Here is a 21,349-nt window from a genome sequence, read left to right as displayed (position 1 = left end):
CACAACTGATAAGAAAGGGGATCAACGAATGGACACTTCCACAATTTATTCTGTGAGAAATATGCCTTGACAAATTATAAGTCATACCAGTTATGCTATGGTATCCTGTATATCCACAAGCTGCAGGCACAATATTGCTTACCTCTTTGTTGAAGCGATTTGGCCACCAGGTAGTGGGAATCAGTTCTTGCAAACCAGCTTCCTCCACACGCAAAGGGCTCTTTATGTAGAAAAACACAACTGAACGCAATACGTCAAATCTGGAATGAGTTAAGGGAGTGATAGGTGGATATATGGGCAACTCTGCAAAACAGAATAACTCAACATGTACAAACTCATGAACACTTGGGCTTCTCCGTAACAGGCCAACTTGGAAGTGATTAGAAGGTGCAGAGATAATAAAGCATCTGTGGAAAGCTACACAGCAAGTAAATTGTCATGAAATACATACTAGTTTTTTTTTATAATTCTTATATTTTTACTGGAATTTCACGTTCATTATTGCTTTTATACATACGTTTTATATTTGTGTACTTGTATACTGTGTATTGTGGTTCAGATGTGGCACCATAGTGCTTCTGTCAGCTGCCCCGAGACCCCCTGGGGAGACAGTGGCGGGGTACAAATAATGATTTTTTATTATATTATTATTATTATTATTATTAGCAAGTTTTTGCTAATTTTCAACAGCTCCAGTCCAAGGAAACAGTGAGGCAGCTATTCTCCCACTGTGTTGAGACAAGACTGTATGTTTTCAAATCAACTATTGTGTTCAGTTTGTGTTAATGCATTCTGTTGAGCTAGAAATCACACCCTTTCACATGGTATGGGTTATGAAAAACTGGAAAGGAATGGAATGGTAATTTTTCTAGACAGATGTTAAATTCATAGAACTGTAGACTTGAAAGGGACTGCAAGAGTCATTCTTGTTCAAATTTCCAGGGAGAAAGTCCGTACTTTCCAAGGCAGTCTGTTACACTGTCTGACAGCTCTTACCATTGGAAATTTCTTTATAATGTTTAGCTGAAATAGTCTTTCTTGAAATTTGAATCTACTGGTTTACATCCTACCTTTTGGAAGAAAAGAAAACATGTCTGTTCTATCTCAAACAGGACCACGCTCCAAATAGCTGAAAGAGGTTCTCAAATTTAAAAGAGTTTTTCATATCATCTCTAAATTGTCCTTTCTCAAGGCTAAACATCCCCAGGTTCCTCAACTATCTTTTACAGAACGCGATTTCCAGTCCATTCATCATCTCTCTTCCAGCTTCTTAGTGTTAATTTCTACTACATACACAACAAGACATTTATCAGTTAGGCTGGATGTGTACAGTATCAAAGAAACACAGATATCTATAACAATGACAAAATACAAGTTGCAAACTGTTATCCAAACAGAACTATGTTAACATAAACCGTGTAAATACACTGCATATAAACCACACAAAGAAATTGCAAGTCTGAGTGCTACTTGGTTATCTCATAGTCCTTGAGAAAGTAAACTGTCTTCAAAATACAGTCCAAATAAAGTTCAAATAGTTCAAATTGCTGTCCAGTTCAAAATATTATCCAAACTATAATGCTTGCTGTCCAGTTCAAAATATTATCCAAATTGTAATGCGACAAGGATCCCCGAGTTGAGGTTGCCTTGTTTCGGGGGACTTCCCCTTCTTCAGGATTTCATCTTCTTTATAAAAGTGGGTGGTTCACCATACATCCATTATTAATGAGACGACGCTGGCCCTACAGTTTGGTCTTCAATAGTGGGTCATCTAATTATCCCCTTAGATTGAAACAGATTGTGCATGTATGGAAAGCTGGATTCCACAGCAGCACAACTAGTGCAGTCTTGATCTTGTCATTGATTCCATAGTGAAGATGCTACCAATTAAAACACATACACATACATATATACTGTCTTGCAAAGGTTACTTCAGAGAGGGACATCTGAAGAACATTTGCAAATAAAGAGAGAGTAAGATTCCATCTAGAAATAGCAACAATCTAGGCACCAGGTTTTGAATAGTCTTGATAGAAGCCATTACTTTTTGCTAAAGTGTGATAATTCTGCAGAGCTTAAGCCTTAAACGCTTGGTAGTCTAGAAACATTCACATAAAAAAAAATCATGCATTTTGAAGGAACAGAGGTAGAAAAAGGATACAGAACATTATTGAGCAGGTATTTCCTGGATTTCTCATGCTTCAAGATAGCAATAGTGAGACGGAGGTAGTGAATCTGGATAAAGAACAAAAGGGACGACTGAGGCAAGCGGCAGTATTCAGTGCATTCAAGTTTTCAAGAAAACGTATCTAGAACACCTTGCAACATTTTAAAAGAAGCAGCCAGACAATAGGGCCATTTCCCCAACCTTTACTCTTGAGCTTCCTGTGGTGTCACAAAAATGAAACTTACTTGTAAGCCTAGATCAGGAACAATGGGAGAGAAACGGTAGGCCCTGAGCAGGGACATCAGCAGTTGCTTGAGGCATTCGTGCACTTCATAATCCTAAATGGAAGAAAAACATAGGCTAGAAAAGATCGGAGTCAGTTAGCCCTCATGGAAGTGGCTAGAATGAATGAATAAATAAATAAATAATAACCATAAAACAAAAAAGGATTGTGAGAATTAAAATACTCCAAAGACTGACCTCCATAAGAAGCCACATGAGATCCAATAACTGCTGAATAAGTGGGTGAGCTTCAACAGCACCTCCCCCTTCCAGGATGCTAAGTAGGAAGCTCATAAGCACATCTTCAACCAAGTACACTTTGCACTGGAAAAAATTAAAATCAGCATATTTCAGAGTAATGTCATAATCACATTGCAGCAGAAAAATTCAGGATCAATCATGACACAACAAAAACAGTTCTTGTAATGCATCTTAAGGAACACCATTTCCCTTCTGGTATTTACCTAGGGAACTACAGATGTACTCTTCCCTGCATTGTTTCTCAATTAAATTTCCCTTTCAGGTGTGTTTGGTTCTTAAGAAACACCCTCTCCCATCAGGAAACACATTCACATTTCCTGCTATATATCTTGAGATGTTCACAGAGACTTACAAGTAGGAAGGTATCATGACAAATCAAGCAGTGGTCTTGAAAATTCCCCCATCAGCAGGACACTTTGTTATACATATTCAAAGAGCAGCAGAAACCAAATAAAAGCAAAAAGGATAAGCCTTAAAAGCTTGCTTTTTTTTGACCAGAGAGAAGCTGGTAGGTTATGGTGCTCCTATTATGGGGGAAGAGATTAATGAGAGCCCAGAGCTTAAATACAGAAGTTCTCACTGAATCATGCTGCAATACAGCTTTCTGAAAACACACTCTTCCAAATCAGAAGGACTAGCACAGATGACAAGGAAGATTCTGCCCCCCCCCCCATTTTCTGTAATTCAAACACAGATTGTAAAGGCCACAGTTCAGCAGGAGAACATAGGCTTTTCCCATTTAAAGTACCAGTACCAGTTTCAATTCAGACAAATCTGGGAAAGACTCCTATCTGAAATCTTGGAAAAACATTGCCAATTGGTGTAGACAACAATAGACTAGAAAGACCAATGATCTGTATAAAGCTGCTTCCTATGTTCCCTGCCTCAGCTACTGAGAATGCAGTGACAGAAGACAAGCACAGACGTTTCTGCGATCACGGAAATAATTATTTACATCTCTCATCATTGCAGGGATAAGATACTAACACTGTTAAACCTTTGGAGTAAAAGCTAAAGAAACTCACCATAAGGGGTGCAAAATTGTTAAAAATGTGTGCCAGGGTGATGAGTATTGTTGGTTCTCCCTGGAGTTGCCAAGTGGAAGAGTCTCCCTCCACAAGTTTCCCTTCCTAAAAACAATAAAATGCAGTGTTACACAACATTTTTAAGCAGACTCTAATTTCACTTCAGTACATTTTTGCTTAAATTTGTGAAAGTCCTTGGGCAGACCTCTCCTCTAGTAATATGCCTTGGTTCTACAGAAAGGTATCAACTCCACTAATACTTTTTTAGCTTCACATTCTTCCTGACTAGGGAGTAATAGTTCATCAATATCTTGAAGGCCTGGTGCTCCATCCCTGAGCTAGATATTACAGGGCTGCTGCTGACATTCAGTAAAACTACTGTGTTGTGCAACTTCATCATACTTACCACTTTTATATCCCCCTTGATTCATTAGCTGAGGTTTGTGCAAGAGGGGGAAAACAACACTCAGTGCAATTATGTCATAGCCTCTTGTTTTGTCTTACTGGACACAGTTGAACATATAGGGTTTGGAAGCTGACAAGTATGCCCCATGACTTTTAGTTTGTTACATGGTTTCTATTCTTTCCCTTCCATCTTAGCTATTCATATCATAAACATTAATGCAAATACTTTTCACAGTTTGCATTATTGTAATCTAGAGAGACCTATCTCAACAGTTTTGATTTCTGATTTGTACACAAATAATTAAAACCAATGTCATGCTGATATGATGGGATGTTCTTTTCCCACTACCACAATTTTATCATCTCCACAAAACCAACACCTGCAGGTCACATGTTTGGAGAACATGCGTGACAGTTGCAGGGAAGGAGAATTACCTTCCCCTCATTTTACTGAACTCAATGGGGATTATTTCCAAATATTGTTGTATATACTAGCGGATTTTTCCCTAGAAAATTAATTTAGCATGTGGCCAGTCCCTTTTCAGCTACAGGCAGAAACCCTTACATGTGACCAGGGCTTTAAACTATTTCATTTTATACTGGGTTAAATGCACATATATGTATATAAATTCTATAGTTTAATGTTGTAAGAAAATCTGACAGTTCAATATTTTGGCTGAAGAACAGTTAAAAAGCACGTAATAAAGCAAAGCACTCCTAGCTTAGTAAATCCCATGTGGAATCAGCTTTGGCCAGGCCAAACGTAATATATTTAATAATGAAAATGTGATCTTACCGAAACATCTATTCCAATATTAATAACATTTTTCAGGTATCCCAACAGTCTGTGGGCTTTCACTAGGTCTGTGGCTGGTTTATCTTGTAAGGGCCGATATCCCTCCACAGGATAGGTTTGAAATTATTAAGAAAAATCATATGAAAATGTACAAATAATATGTACTTCATTCACCGAGCTACTTCCACAAGGTTTGCTTTTGTTTGGTTTCATCCCCGGACTGCACAAGTCTCCAGTCCTCAATGAGTAGCTAGAGTTAGACATAGGATTAGAGTGAGGGATTCCTTTCCCCACATTCCTATGCATGCTTCTCTCAGAAAGGGCTTTGTCTTTACTCTTCTTGCTTGCCACTATCTCCTTCCCCTTTGAATTTGTAGCAATGGAATCTCTGTGAGGAATGAGGTAACTTCCTCATTAAACGTATTTTTATTGCCCTAGCTTAGTCAAGTGATGATTCTCCATTGCCCTCTCTTTTCTTTGTCTCCTTCCAGTGAGGACATATTTTGCCTTTCTCCAGGCAAAGTGTAGCTGCATGGATACTTTTGACTTTTTACCCTTTTCCCTTCCTTAGAAGATGAGCTTAGTAACCTAGTTAGCTCCGTGTCTTTCTAGAATGTATTTCTATTCTTGAATAAATATTTTGAACCTAAAGTTCTGTCTCTGCAATTCTATTCCATCCTGTTGAATGGAAGCTGTGCTTCTGGTACCCTGCTATATTTATGGTGGAAGCACTCCAAGTGAGGGTTATTTTTTTGAGTCTAACAGCTCTGATTCCTAACAGCTTTCATCTTTCATTCCAAGCTTCCATAGAGCCTACCACATTCATTGCTATTTTACATTCTCCCACGTCTTGCACCACGGATCAAGGACAGAATGCACTGAAACAAACATCCAAAGAAAAAGAGCTTAGAACCCTGCTTCCTTCCCATGAATATATCTGCATTCTTACACTGACTGCTTTGTAATTGCATTGACATATTGCACTGCTCTATTGACTTGCAGACCGCATCTCGGCCTACGAGCCCACGAGGACCTTGAGATCATCTGGGGAGGCCCTTCTCTCGGTCCCGCCTGCCTCACAGGCACACCTGGCGGGGACGAGAGAGCGGGCCTTCTCGGTGGTGGCCCCCCGGCTATGGAACTCCCTCCCCGCTGAAGTTAGACAGGCGCCCTCCCTCAAGGCCTTTCGTAAGGGCCTGAAAACATGGCTTTTCGAGATGGCCTTCAACTGAGTGCTATGCTATTGGAATGACGACCGGAATGGACTACGACTATGAGATTGATTATGACCCCATGACAAGACGAAACGGATTTTTAGTATAAGTAGATGTTATGTAATAGTAGAATGTTGTTGCTGTCTTGACTTATTGTAAATTGTCTTTTCTATGTTTTTGTTCACTGCCACGAGTCGCCCTAGGGCTGAGAGCGGCGGTTAATAAGTGCAAATAATAAATAAATAATAAATAAATAATAAATAAATGATAATCATTTTTCTAAACTAATACACAGTCTCGCATAGGCTGAAGTGGCCCTTAGTCTAATTATCTGAAGGCAAAGTTGTACTGCTATTCAACTTAAGACACAATTGTGCTCATCTCATTTAAGTGTACCTATCCATACCATGCTCCTACAGTCCTACAATGAATGAGTTTCCTCATGCAAAACCTCTGGGGCAGCACTGCTAATGCATAGGAGGAAGTTGCCTTCAAATTTGTGTTTTGAAGTACCTTCCACTTGCTTGAAACGTATGTACTGATTTAGGAAGCCTGATGCCTATTGACTGAAAATAGAAATGCAAGCATAAAATAACAACATCTTTAAATTAATAAAAAATAACTGACATATTTTAAAAGTAAATAACCTAAGATTACAATGAGCATCCAGAATTTAAGCAGCATTTTTCCAAGTATTATCATGTCACCAAGAATCAAAAGACCACCAGAAAAGTATAGAATGGGTCTCAACCTGGGGAAAGAATGGTACATTAAGATACTGGCATTTCTTTGAGACAATATTCCCAAAGTTTGGCTAGAAGTACTGTCAAAGGATATCGGAGTGGGCGGCTTCCAAAGTTAAACGCAACAGATTCCTTGAATGACAAGCTGATGGCAGGGAAGTAGGCCATTCCAGAGCCTCGAGAGATGTTATCAAAAGCTGTTCCTAGAGATACACCATTTCTGAAAAATGGAAAGAGGAAGAGACATACCTGAAAACCTTATACATTATATCAGGGCATCCTAAACACAGAAGATGTATGCCTTTGATCCAACATTATTTTCAACAGCTTTTTACTTATTGGTTTTAATGAGATTTTAACTGGTTTTAATAACTGTAACATTTAATTTTATGTTAATATTTATATTTTCTAGGTTTCAAAATTGTATAGGTTTTAAGGCTGTAAGCCAGAAAAACAGAAAAGCAAAAGCAGTCATAGCTCAATGGGTTATCTTCTGCATTGCAATGCCATTGAAAATAAAGAAAAAAATCTGATTTCAAAATGCATAATTCACCCAGTCAATTTTTATTCAAAAAATATAAATTAGCATTGCTAGAACTGTGTTCAATACTCTGTTCTTTCTAAGAAAGCTGTTCACTCATCCGGTAACTCAAAATTGCTTTACTTTCTAAGCAAAATTATTTATTTATATATTTATTATTTGCTTCATTTGTACCCCACCTTTCTCACCTCTGCAGGGGGAACCTAAGGTGGCTTACAACTCTGGAAAGATTCGATGCCACTTAACATAGTTATAAAACATATACCATAAACTAAAAACAGTTAAAACAGTAAGCAAATAAAATACAAAGAATAAAAACTGGTACATGTGGTAGAACAACAAATTGTTTCACCATGTTTGCCAATACTATCATCATTTTGTTGTGGCAAGCAATTATTACAGATCATTTCTCAATTTTCACTGCTTTCCTAATCTTAAAAGATTGGAAGTTCATATTTGTTGTTGTCACCAACCTACAACTCCCAGGATTCCATAGAATTGAGCTATGGAAGTTAAAGTGATGTCAAACTGCATTCATTTAACAATGTAGATGTAACCTCAGTCTCAGCTGATTCTATTATTTCCCAACAAAATAATTGCATCAAAATGATTTTAAATTTCAGTTTTAAAAGATATTGGAATATGAAGTATGTTGCCTTTAGATTACATATATGAAAGGAAGCACCTGGGAGGAATAATCACCAGAACCTTGCATTTCTTAAATCTAAGGTAGCACATAATGTCATAAGGAAGAGGGAGCAGGCTTGTTTTCTGCTGCCCTGGAAACTAGGACTTTGAGCAATGGGTTAAAATTACAGGAAAGGAAATTCCACCTGACTATTAGGAAGAACTTCTTGACTGTAAGAGCTGTTCAGCAGTGAAACTCTCTGCCTCAGAGTATGGTGGAAGGAGGTTGGACTAGATGACCCATGTGGTCTCTTCCAACTCTTTTATTCTTTGATTCTATAATTCTACAATTCGATGTCCAGGCTAGCCTCATCCATTAGCCTGGAACAGAACAGATGCAGGAGCCTGGTTCCCTTCTCTGTCTACCCAGTTATCCCAGAAGTCCAAGCCTGAATTGAAATAAACTATGGCTCCTTCATCAGCCTGAATGCTAAAGGAAACTGGGTGAGGTATGTGCAAGTGTGTAGAGTCGGTCCTCTATATACACGGATTCCACCATCCACAGCTTGAATATATATATATATTTTAAAATGTTTCAATAAACAAACCTTGATTTTGCCATTTTATATAACAGACACTTATATATAATGGAACTTGTGCATCTATGGATTCTGGTATCAATGGGAGATCTCAGAAGCAAACTGAAATAGATATCATTGATTATCTAAAGGTAGTGAGACACGTTCATCTTGATTAGATGCTCCACCTTTTACATAAATTCAAGCAAAGTAATTTGAACTTGGGTTGTTGTAGGTTTTTTCGGGCTATATGGCCATGGTCTACAGGCATTCTCTCCTGACGTTTCGCCTCCATCTATGGCAAGCATCCTCAGTGATTCTGGCCATGAAAGCCTTCGACAATACATTTATTTGAACTTGCTATCTTTCTTAATCCTTTCCCTGATTTCTTTTTTTAAATTGCATATTCATTAGATTATCTTCCTGTAGATAGGAGCTGTTTTATATTTTTATTATAAAATATTTAGAAATTCCTCATAAACAAGAAATAAAAATAGACCTCACAGAACATTGTAGAACAAGTGATGCAAGAGACCTAATTAAATTCAGCTTTAACAAAGAATTATGATACACCTCTTGGTGCAGGTTGAATTAAGATCTCAATTAATATATTTGCGGATATGAGAGGACAGTATTCAACAGATGAGCAAAAACCTGGGATACTTCACTATAGAACTAATAATAATAATAATAATAATAACAACAACAACAACAACAACAACTTCATTTTTATACCCCGCCAACCATCTCCCCAAGGAGACTCGGGCCAGCTTACAAGGTACAAGCCCAACAATTACAGATAAAGCACAATCAAATTAAAAGCATCAATTAAAATATTAAAAACAATCACAATTATAAACAACATAAAATAATATAGCTGAGAAAGAACATAGCTGCGCTTCAGGCTCCATGAGTGCAGCACAACCTAAAGGGAACGCAAGGAAAGTGCAATAATCAAGTAGACAAGGCTGAGAATAGAGTCAGCAAAAGTGTTGAGGTGGGCACTAAGAGGGCTGGCATAAAATGCTAAAACTTAAGGTAGGGACAGGGAAAAATTACTGGTGGACTGCTTAATCAAAAGCACACCGGAACATGTAAGGATACTTACAGGCAGAAGGAAATGCTTCCCTCATCCAAGTCTATCAAACAGCTGACAATGTCTCCTGCTGCCCAGGACTGCAGAAAAAGAAAACCATGTGTGAATAATGAAGTATGTATTCAGTTTTGGCAGGATATTGTCAGAATCATAAAAAATTGCTTTTAAATCAGTAAAGCAGACTGTAGGTCAATGCCCTTCCAGAAAATAATGCCAGTCTCCATTACATCCCATTCCAAAGCCCAATTATCTTAATCCCTGTTGTACCCCGTCCTTATCTTCCCCTCCTGCTGCTTATTACAACATATACAGTGCACTTATATTACACCAAGTGTACACATGTAGGATAGGTGACACTGCCTGACAACAGTACATACAAAAGGAATCTAAGAGTCTTAGGAGACCACAAGCTGAGCATGAGTTAACAGTGATGTGGCAGCTAGAAAGGTCAATGAAATTCTACACAGCATCAATAGGAGAACAATGCTAAGATCAAGGGAAGTACTACTTTATTTAGCTTTGGTCAGAATACTTTGTCCAAGTTTGGACACAGCACAACAATTCAAGAAGCTTAGTGACAAGTTAGAAAGTGTGTAGAGGAAGACAACCAAAATGGTAAAAGGTCTAGAAACCATGTTTTATAAAAAGTGGCTTAGTGAGCTGGGTATGTTTTGTCTGCTAAGAGCTTTTCAAAAGTGGAATATTGTGCCTTCAAGTGTGGTGATATCTCCTTCTTTGGAAGTCTTTAAGCAGAGGCTGGATAGCCATGTCTTGGGAGTGCTTCAACTATGCATTCCTTCAATGATGCTGTATGCTATATTTCAGAGAAATCAACCTCTGACTATTCCTTGCCCCAGATAACTCTACTAAATTAATGGGGTCATCATAAGTTAGCAGGTGACTTGAAGGCACATTCATACTCAATGAATCAGATGGATCAATGGTTTAATTTAGCAAAAGGTTTACCTCCCAGGTTCCCAATTCTGGAACCAAGTAAAATAGAGATGCAAAACCCTTATGATGGATTTGCTCATTTAGGCAAAAAAAATAATTGAAATTAGATACTCACTTTACCATAGTTGGTGGTGGTCACATTCCATTTCCGTACTCGATTTCCATCATAGGCATATGAATCAGGAGTGTCTCCAACTCCCTCCTATAGAAAAAGAAAGCAAAGAGAGTACCTTAACCAAAAATGCTTGGACAATTATAAGGATTTAGCATATTTGACGCCTGTCTTTTGAAGTACATTTCCCTGCCCCTACATAGAATCCCACAGATAAGAATTCTGAATAGGTTTTAGGCTGTGCTTTACTACAGCCCAATAGTTTCTAGCACAGAATATCTACAACACAAGAGCAAAACCGTTTATCATAAAAGTGGAGTGTTTCCGCACCTCATGTACCTTATGCTTTTGAAAAGTTTTTTATGGTGCTGCTTCCATTAAATACTGAAAATTTCATATCAACAAGAATTGAGAAATACAAAGTGTAACCCAGAGAACCCAGAGCTGGGGAAACATTTCCATGGGGCAACATCAATGCACTTGTAATATTTTTTTCAATAATGATCAGATCCAGTTCTGGATCCAAGAGAAGCAGAGAACGTTCTGTGGAAGGAAGTTTTAGGTTCCCTAGGCCAGCCTTGGGTATAAGCTTTCAAGAACAAGATAACAATACAAAGCCCTTTCAGTACACACAACTAAATCAGAATGCAATATCTATAATGAAATTCATAATACAAAAAGAAGAAGAAAAGACAATCTTCTCAGCACTGTACATTGAGGGCCAATGAAATTAGAAACTTAGCAATCTAGAAAACAGGTGTCAAACTTGTGGCCCTAGAACTAAACAAGTCTAGAACTACACAATATTACCTCTTGATTGAATCGACAGTTGAGAGTGCACCAGCCAATCTGCATGAGGCCTTGGGAAGAAATCAAAACTTCGTAGATCCATTTTCCTAAAAGTAGAACAGAGAAGCAAAAACATCTTATGAAAAACCTTGGTTTAATGCTATAGGCTGAAATTGCTGAAATGCCACAGAACAAACAGCCCCAAAACACCTGGAGGCTTTCCAAAAAGGTAAGTACATTCTCCCTGCCCCTACATATTGCTGTTTTAATTAATATTTATAGGTCTAAGGGTCCTATCATTGTTATAGTTGTAGTGCTATTATTCGACTCTGTCATGACAATATCATATGGAATGCTGGGATTTGCAGTTTCGAGAAGGACGTAGAGAATCCTCAGCCAGAAATCACTTGACCCTCAATAAACTATAAAACCAAGAATTTTACAGGATGAGATACAGCAGGTAAATTGGAATAACAGCAATATCAATATAATGGGATAAAGCTCTAGCTAAAACCGCTGTTGAAGAAGCCATCACTGGACCCCACTCAATTGGTAAACTATCGGCCTGTTTCCAATCTTCCCTTTTTGGGCAAAGTCATGGAACGTGTGGTGGCCTCACAACTCCAGGCATTCTTGGTAGACACGGATTATCTAGACTCGGCACAGTCTGGCTTTAGGCCGGGACATGGTACCGAGACAGCCTTGGTCGCCTTAGTGGATGATCTCCGTCGGGAGCTCGACAGGGGGAGTGTGTCCCTGTTGGTGCTACTCGACCTCTCAGCGGCCTTCGATACCGTCGACCATGGTATCCTTCTGGGACGCCTCGCGGGAATGGGTCTCGGAGGTACTGCTCTGCAGTGGCTCCGGTCATTCCTCGAGGGTCGGTCTCAGAAGGTGTCACTGGGGGACTCCTGCTCTACCCCACAACCTTTGTCTTGTGGGGTTCCTCAGGGTTCAATCCTGTCCCCCATGTTGTTTAACATCTACATGAAGCCGCTGGGCGAGATCATCCGGAGTTTCGGGGTGCGGTGTCATCTGTACGCAGATGATGTCCAACTCTGTCACTCCTTTCCACCTGCTACTAAGGAGGCTGTCGAAGTCCTGAACCGGTGCTTGGCCGCTGTGACGGTCTGGATGGGGGCGAACAAATTGAAATTGAATCCAGACAAGACAGAGGTGCTCCTGGTCAGTCGCAAGGCCGAACAGGGTATAGGGTTACAGCCTGTGTTAGACGGGGTCGCACTCCCCCTGAAGACACAGGTTCGCAGTTTGGGTGTGATCCTGGACTCATCGCTGAGCCTGGAGCCCCAGGTTTCGGCGGTGACCAGGGGAGCATTCGCACAGTTAAGACTCGTGCGCCAACTGCGACCGTACCTTGGGAAGTCTGACTTGGCCACGGTAGTCCACGCTCTGGTTACATCCCGTCTTGATTACTGCAACGCTCTCTATGTGGGGTTGCCTTTGAAGACGGCCCGGAAGCTTCAATTAGTCCAACGGGCGGCAGCCATGGTATTAACAGGGGCTGGGCGCAGGGAGCATACAACTCCTCTGCTGTACCAGCTCCACTGGCTACCGATCAGCTACCGAGCCCAATTCAAAGTGCTGGTTTTGACCTTTAAAGCCCTAAACGGTTCTGGCCCTACATACCTATCCGAACATATCTCGGCCTATCAGCCCACCAGGACCCTAAGATCTTCAGGAGAAGCCCTTCTCTCTATCCCACCTGCTTCACAGGTGCGGCTTGTGGGAACGAGAGATAGGGCCTTTTCTGTGGTGGCCCCCCGGCTTTGGAATGCCCTCCCTACTGAACTAAGATCAGCCACCTCGCTAATGGCATTTCGGAAGAAACTAAAAACTTGGATGTTCGTGCAAGTCTTCAATTGATTTTTGATGTGATGTTGTTTGACCATGGACTAGCAATCAAGGACAACGAATTGGACTACGATTTAAACGATGAGATGTCTTGATCTGTATTGGTGGCCCAATACTATGTATGTTTGTATGTATTCTTAATTTTAATCTATATGTTTAAAGTGAATTGTATATTTTAACATGTTGTAAACCGCAATGAGTCGCCGCATAGGCTGAGATATTGGCGGTATACAAGCGTACCAAATAAATAAATAAATAAATAAATAACTGTAATATGTTTATAGGTCTACTTGGGTGGAAATAATTAAGTGCTAAAATCTTTCTGTAGATTAACTGAAACAATGATGACCCAAAAATTAAAGTTTAGGATTTATGTACTCACACTATTAACAAATTGTTCTCCAATTGTTACAAATGTATTCCCACTTGGACCAATACTATAGTTGAACTATTTTCCCCCAAACTCTTACCTTTATATACACAGGTAGTAGCTCTGATAGAGCCAAAGTTACTATGGCCAATTACCTGATAGCAGAAAAAGGAAAAAGATAACTGTTAAACACTATTTACAACAGTCATTCAACCTTAAGGATTTTATTATACCTTACAAAAATAGTTAGAAAAGTATCAGATCACTTCTAATAATTCAAGTCTCAAACAATATCAACTGGAGTTTGCTCCTACCAAAAGAAAGCACACAAAGAAACCCCTGATATCTGAAAGTACACAGGATATAGAAGCAGAAACAGTAACAACAAAAATTGATATCCAAATTATTGTACCCAGCTTCCATTTCACACAGACAAACACTTGGTGGCCCCACAACCTGCCTGATAAGCTATGTGGACAGGTGGGGATCAGCAGGAACTAAGAGCCTGGAGTATGCCAATTGCAGGCACCAGATGGGCTGCACCACAGCAAGTCTAAATATCTGCCAGAAACAGCAAGGACAAGACACAGAATGCCAGATGGAATGGTAGAAGAATGTAAGGTACAAGTGACTGCAAATGCGACAAAACCCTAGTACTAAAACCATGCCTATGACAATTGAGAGGAGTGCTGCTAATAAAAGGAGATGTTAGTAAACACAAAAGGGAACTATCATTTATCCTCAAGGTCACCTAGATGTTTAGTGCCCTGGACTGCCAAGCAATGCACAGCTGCTGTAAAATTAATTGCAAAGCTACTTCTGTTCCTACTTCCTGGGTTGACACTAGGAACCTAGACTGGCAAGTGAGATATAGTGGCAAGAAAAAAAGCTACAGAGCAATCTTCTGTTATTTCAAAACACAAAAATATCACTAGTAAAATAAAAAAAAATAAAAACTAATACTATCAGAACACTGAGACAGAGGGTGTGTCTACACAGACATTATAATACAGTTCAAAGCCGGCTCGAGGGCAGGGTGTCCACAAAATGTGCACTCCCAGTGTGTTTTGTAGTGTGGATCAAGCCAGAAACACCATATTTTAAAAACTTCATCAGAAAATCCAGAATGTCAGATAATACACTGCAGCAGATCAGAATATATCCCATGCAAGATTCAAAACCTGGATGATCCCAAACAGGTATGGATAAGCACATTAATGCATCTCAGTGGACTGGTTAAGAAAAAATCCTTCACTTTCTGGCTGCTGTTCAGCCATGGAAACTGTGGTTCCTGGGTTTAGTTTCAATCTGAAATCAGTTGATATTGTAGCCACCATCCCAGCCTCAAACTGGTTCCTGGGGTGTTTGTGTAAGCATATGCACAGCAAAACCAGTTTGCTTTAATCCACTTCCAAACTGGATTATAGTGTTTGTGTAGAACTACCCAGAGCGGTAAAAAGACACTAATAAAACAGAAGCAGAACTGTAGAATCACAAAAGAAGGCAGAATTTAAGAGGACACTGCAAGAATACAAAACAGATTTGTAATAGTAGCCAATTGACAAAAGACACAATACAAGAATGAGAGATATAATCCATATCACAGAAGGAAATTTTTCAAAATTCCAGATATCAGAGGGTTAATAAAAATGCCATTGCAGTAATGAAAAGTATAAAGTTGACGATGATAGTGATACAACGTATCAAATGTACAGTTAATGTCACAGCACCTCTAGATAAAAGCTAACTTCTGTTAACACAAAGGAACAGTGCAAGCTTAACACTGCATTTATGTTAACCATTGTTAATAAATCAGAAACCAGCCTTCTGAACATGACATTTTTTCTTATATTTCCAATTCCTCTGTTAACCACAATCAAATGTTTTTCTGCCATCAATATGAACCACAACTGATGTTTGCCCAGCATTGATGTCTTTAGTTTCAGATTCATGTTAAATGGGAGCCCTCTTTAACTTTAGTCAAAGTTATCATTGATACTGGAAAACTATCAAACCAGCCAGGGAACCTTCTTCTAGCAAGACAATTGTGTAGTGGAAAAAAATGCACATTTCCTGGGCTGGCATTTGACTTGTGATTAAGAAGTAGCTGTGGTTAAATCTGCATAAATCTTCAAAGAGAAGGGGAATGAGAATGTAGAAAGAAACACTGCAGCAAGAAAGTCTCAGTAAACAGTTCTTTCAAGTTTCTAAGACTGAGTACTGTACATTCAGAGTGTTTACTTCACACTCACCCCAAGCAGGTCATCATCCACCAGCAAGAGCCCCTCAAAGCCACTGGTGTGATCCAAGACCACAGTAGAAGGGCCAAGTCTGCCCTCTACTACCTGATCTGTAATAAAAGTTGAGGAATCATGAGACAAATTTTAAAAACAACAGTGTAAGATATATGGTGGCCAAGATTAAGCACTGTTCAACATTTTATAAGAAAAAGAGAAAAACAAGCCTTCCATCACCAACTAATATATTACATGATATAGAAAAAAGAAACAGAAGAACACTCAACATAAGTTTTCTAAAGAAACAGAGAAAACAATGTAGCTATGGTTACACTCATCACACATTGTATTTTCTCACTAGGTATCCAAAACTGTATGTCTTGTCACCCATAAGATCCAAAAGGAGCACTGGAGAACAAGAGCATGATTTTTTGGCAGATGCTGGGATTAAGGAACAGCAAAAACATTCAGATTGTGAATCTAAACAAAATTCCACCACAGCAGCCATTTCTACAGTTTCAACAAGAATTCAAGTAACTGTGAGCAGTACAGATATTTAAAAGGATGATATAGCGTACTATGAAAGAGATTATGGAATGCACATGAAAGATGATGATTACATTTATTTATTTGTATCCCATTTGTTCCCCAGAATTGGGGTTCAAATAAGCTTACCATTTACATTATTAATACAATTAAAGCATACAAAATGATATTAAAATAGAATTAAATTAAACACAGTAAAACACAATATTAAAATATAGTATCATGTTAAAAGCATATAATGCATAAATAAGTAAATAAATACTTTTTTTAAATTCAGTCTGAAACAATACAGCCCTCCTCAGGCCATTCTTTTAGAACATTTTATTTTTAAAAGGATTTGTATCCAAATAAATCTGTGCAGGTTTAAAAGGGAAGAAACTCCAGCACATATTTAATGTCAGATGAAAAAGCAATTATTTCACTGAAATAAAATCCTGAGAGCTGTGTCTAATTCATTCAATTAATTCAAAGGGCCAATTCTTGTTTCTGATTGGAAATTAGCACATTAGTGCTTGACATAGACTAAGAAGGTAACTAGGCCCAAGAATAAATTTTCCGTAAGACACTATCTTGCTTCTTTTTGGAAATTCCAAACTCAACAGATATTCTACACAAACTGTTGTGATTCAGCCTGTGATTGCTTCATTGCCTGAGATTTCAGAGAACAGTGATCAAGCTTCTGCAGACCCACAGGGGTCTGGAAATGGGGATTTTGGGCAGGAAGGTGATGTTAGTCATGATGAAGCTGAGGATTCTGGGATGGCCAGGCATGCATTAGATGTTCCTTTACAGACAGAGAAAGAGGCTGACAGGCTTGAGTTAGCTTTCCTAAGAGAATCAAGGTTGGAATGTGAAAAGAATGTGGTAATTGGGGATTCAGAAAAGGATGCCTCCTTCGAGGTAGATGGAAGGAGTCAGATCTGTCAATAAAGACAGGTGGCCAAGGGGAGACATTGCTCCCTCAGATTACTAGACAAGAAGAAACCTCCTGAGTCTTCCCAAGGGAAAAGGCATAGTTTTTGAGTATATATGAAGGGTGATTAAGGCTGATTCCTCAGAGAAATCAACGTCTGGCTTAAGGTAGCAATCCTCTCTCTTGTTCAAGTTTCATGGGCCTTGGATTTCATGTTTTCTAGTGAACATTCCTGTATTTCTCATATTGCTCCTGGATTATATTGGGATCACGGACTCTTGTAACTCCTTGGATCTTTGTCATGTTTTTCATGTATTCCTGTTCTTCTGGATGAGTCTTGTATGCCAAGTCTTCAGTTGTAATTTGCCTGTCCCTTAGTGTTTGGATTCCTGTTTCCAAGTTTTAAGTGTCTATTCTTGTGGACAATATTTTATATTACTTTTGATAGTTTTTTATCCTTTTTCCTGAAGCTACATTTATTCTTCAATAAACTGCTTTGCTTATATATTGGACTCTGGAGTGTGAGATTGGTTCAAAGGTGCCTTCCCAGCCCTGGTGTGCAACATAAACCTACCTTGGCCATCTTCAGACCCGCCATTTTCTGCCAGCAATCGTTCTATGTGTTCTTGCAGATTTTGGAAGGACAGGTGCTTTCTAAAAATAAAGTGAACCATCTTTCAGAAGTTTCACATGACCCTCTAGAAATCCTAAAACAGAACCCTTTAACTATTTCAGTCTTGTTCTTCATAAACTATTAATTCAAATGAATTATGTGATTTATAAGTACAAAGCTACTTGAAATTGTAAAAAAAATGAAAATATATTCAACGATGAATCAGATTGTGTCTGAAGGGAAACTGAAGACATGATTCCTAACATACATTCTCTATTGCTCACTTTATGACTCTCTCATGTGCCAACATTCCACATAAAAAGCTCTAAAAGAAAATAAATAGTTCTTCCACCTGAATCCCATGCAATTTCCCTCTCTATCCCCCCAATGTTTGGTATGACTTTTGTTCCAAGCTGAATTTTATATACAATCTTAGTTATTATTCAAATTTTAAGTGACAGTATTTCTCCTTGCTTCCCAATAAACTAATACAAAAAGTAGGCTAATAAAAGTTTTGATAAGCAGGCAGGAAAATCCGAAGGTTCCCTGAATTCCTAAAGCACCCCCCTACATGGCTGATGGGCTGCATTTTGGTTGCTGGATCATATTTTTAGACCTAAAGTAAGACGACAATCCAACAAAAGGCAATATTTATATTAAGCATTCTCTTTTCTTATCCAGGTTATAATCTCAAGAAACAGCTTGAAGAAACTTGATTATAAGGTTTGTGAAATTCAAAAGGGAAAAAAGGGAAAATAGAATACTTCAAGAATACCATGTGTGAGCAAGTATGAAAAGCAACAAGGAACCACTCTGTTCCTTTTCCTCCTCCTGGTAACCTCTGCTCATCCAAAGTAAAAAAAGGATGAAAGTTATTTTTAGCCGCAACTCACTTGTGAGTTCAGAAGCTAAGTATATAGTGGGTGGAATTTGACCTAGCAGATCTTTAAGTACAAACATACAACAGTCATTCAGCCAGAGTAACATTAACATGAGGTGTCTCAAACTGCACTAGCAGTGACCTGAAGGAATTTGTACTCCAAAAATAGAAATGAAAGTATTATTTCAAACAACAGAATGTATTCTGTGTGATTAGAATAATTGACTTCGCTGTATAATAAACATGAAATTAAAGGACTCATTTCGTATTTTTTTCTCCTGGCTTCGATTGGGACTAAAATAGTAAAATAACGTAAGCATGATAATCAGACAAAAGAAAAATGTAAATCTAATTAAATAAAATGATTACATCATAGTCTGCAATAATAATAATAATAATAATAATAATAATAATAATAATAATAATCTTTATTTATACTCCGCCACCATCTCCCCAAAGGGGAGTCGGGGTGGCTTATATGAGGCCGAGCCCGGAAATACATTACAGCAAAATACATAATAAAACTAAAACAACTTAGGAATATAAAGGTTGCTTACCTGTAACCGTATTTCTTCGAGTGTCAGTCCGTGAAATCCGCACCTATGGGTTCTTCCTTGCGCATGCGCAGAAACTCGGAACATTTCTAAGTTTAAAGAATTAAAAATGATTATTTTGAGCCACCTAGGCCCCGCCCATTCCCCCGCCCCCCCGGATATAAGCGCCGAGCGGCGCCGCCATTATCTAGTTCCCAGCGCTAAACAGCAGCCAGGAGAATGGCATGACAGAGGGGAGGACGGGCGGGTCGTGCGGATTTCACGGACTGACACTCGAAGAAATACGGTTACAGGTAAGCAACCTTTATTTATTCTTCGTGTCGTCCGTGAAATGCGCACCTATGGGTGAATAACAAGCTACTGACCTGGAGGTGGGTCATGCCACACAGGAGAAAAGAACTGCTCTGCCGAAGCTAGCATCTTGCTTTGCCTGAATGTCAAGCTTGTAGTGAGAGGCAAACGTGGACGGTGTAGACCACGTAGCTGCTTTGCAAATCTGATCCAAGGGAATTCCCTTGAGGAATGCTTGGGATGTAGACACAGAACGGGTCGAATGTCCCACGAGGTGGGATGGAGGGTCTTTTCCTGCGAGTTGGTAGGCTAGACGGATGGTTGCAACAATCCAGGAGGCCAGTCCCTGGGAGGACACAGGTAGGCCAAGTACGTCTTTCCTGTATTTCAAAAACAATCTGGGAGACTTCCTGTAAGTGGAAGTTCTATGTAAATAAAAGGAAAGTGCTCTTTTAACATCAAGGGAGTGCAGAACTACCTCCAACTGGGAGGATGGGTTGGGGAAAAAATTTGGTAGAACAATGTCTTGTGACATATGAAAATGAGAGACCACCTTAGGAAGGAACGTGACATCGGTGCGGAGGACAACCTTGTCAGGGTGGAATCTTACATAAGGAGGGTCTGAACGGAGGGCCGCGAGTTCGCTGGCTCTCCTAGCTGAAGTAATGGCCACAAGAAAGGCCGTCTTCCACGATAGGTGGGAGATATCATTAGAGGCCATAGGTTCAAAAGGTGGTTTGGATAACTGGGATAGCACTAGCTCCAGGCTCCACTGGGGGGGAGGGGGGGAGACAGGAGGGTGGATATTTTTGTAGCCTTTAAGAAACAATTGTACCAGATGGTCCTGAAAAAGGGACGGCAACCCGGACTTTCTTCGGAAAAATGAAATGGCTGACAGGTAGCATTTCACCGAAGAAAGGGAGAAACCCTTGGTGGAGAGGTGGACAAGGAAGTCTAAGACAAAGGGAACTGGAGCAGAGATGGGGTTGTGTCCCAGCGATTGAGCAAAGGATTTGAAAGAGGACCATTTATAGTCATATGATTTCTTGGTGGCAGGTTTATGGGCCGCCAAAAGTATACGGGAGACTTCATCAGAAAGGCCTAGTGTGGTTTGATTCTCCACGCCGTTAGGCGTAGAGATTGCAGGTCGGGATGTAGGACCAGGCCGTTCTCTACTGTGAGAAGGTCCGGGGTTTGGCTGAGGTGGAGGTATTCTTTGTTGGAGATTTGGAGAAGGGGGGCAAACCAGTGTTGTCGTGGCCACCAGGGTGTGATTAGAATGCAGTCCGTGTTGTCCTGAATTATTTTGGCTATGACTGGGGATAGGAGGGGGAGCGGTGGAAAGAGGTAGAGGAGGCCGGGCGCCCATTGGAATAGGAAGGCGTCCCCGAGACAACCTTGGGATGCGTGAGGGTGGAGCCGTGCGCAGTAGAGTGGACAGTGGTTGTTTACTGGAGATGCAAATAGGTCTATTCTGGGTTCG

General features: G+C 39.6%; 1 protein-coding gene across 1 annotated transcript in view; it reads right to left on the bottom strand.

Annotated features, from left to right (window-relative positions):
• Window positions 1–21,349, bottom strand: part of RNF123 (ring finger protein 123) — a 124,949-nt gene that overhangs the window by 90,328 nt on the left and 13,272 nt on the right. Inside the window, exons 4-16 of the mRNA XM_067463638.1 lie at window positions 18,103–18,182; window positions 16,085–16,182; window positions 13,933–13,987; window positions 11,612–11,697; window positions 10,805–10,891; window positions 9,748–9,815; window positions 6,975–7,113; window positions 4,937–5,038; window positions 3,736–3,840; window positions 2,648–2,773; window positions 2,413–2,505; window positions 2,162–2,235; window positions 143–260 (exon numbers count right to left, since the gene is read on the bottom strand). Coding sequence (XP_067319739.1) covers window positions 143–260; window positions 2,162–2,235; window positions 2,413–2,505; window positions 2,648–2,773; window positions 3,736–3,840; window positions 4,937–5,038; window positions 6,975–7,113; window positions 9,748–9,815; window positions 10,805–10,891; window positions 11,612–11,697; window positions 13,933–13,987; window positions 16,085–16,182; window positions 18,103–18,182 — 1,231 coding nt within the window. The remainder of the gene's footprint in view (window positions 1–142; window positions 261–2,161; window positions 2,236–2,412; window positions 2,506–2,647; window positions 2,774–3,735; window positions 3,841–4,936; window positions 5,039–6,974; window positions 7,114–9,747; window positions 9,816–10,804; window positions 10,892–11,611; window positions 11,698–13,932; window positions 13,988–16,084; window positions 16,183–18,102; window positions 18,183–21,349) is intronic.

This window comes from Anolis sagrei, chromosome 2 (genome assembly GCF_037176765.1).
Source record: "Anolis sagrei isolate rAnoSag1 chromosome 2, rAnoSag1.mat, whole genome shotgun sequence".
Taxonomy (NCBI): Eukaryota; Metazoa; Chordata; class Lepidosauria; order Squamata; family Dactyloidae; genus Anolis; species Anolis sagrei.
The sequence above is the reverse complement of the archived record's forward strand: the minus strand, read 5'-3'. Positions and strand labels throughout refer to the sequence as shown.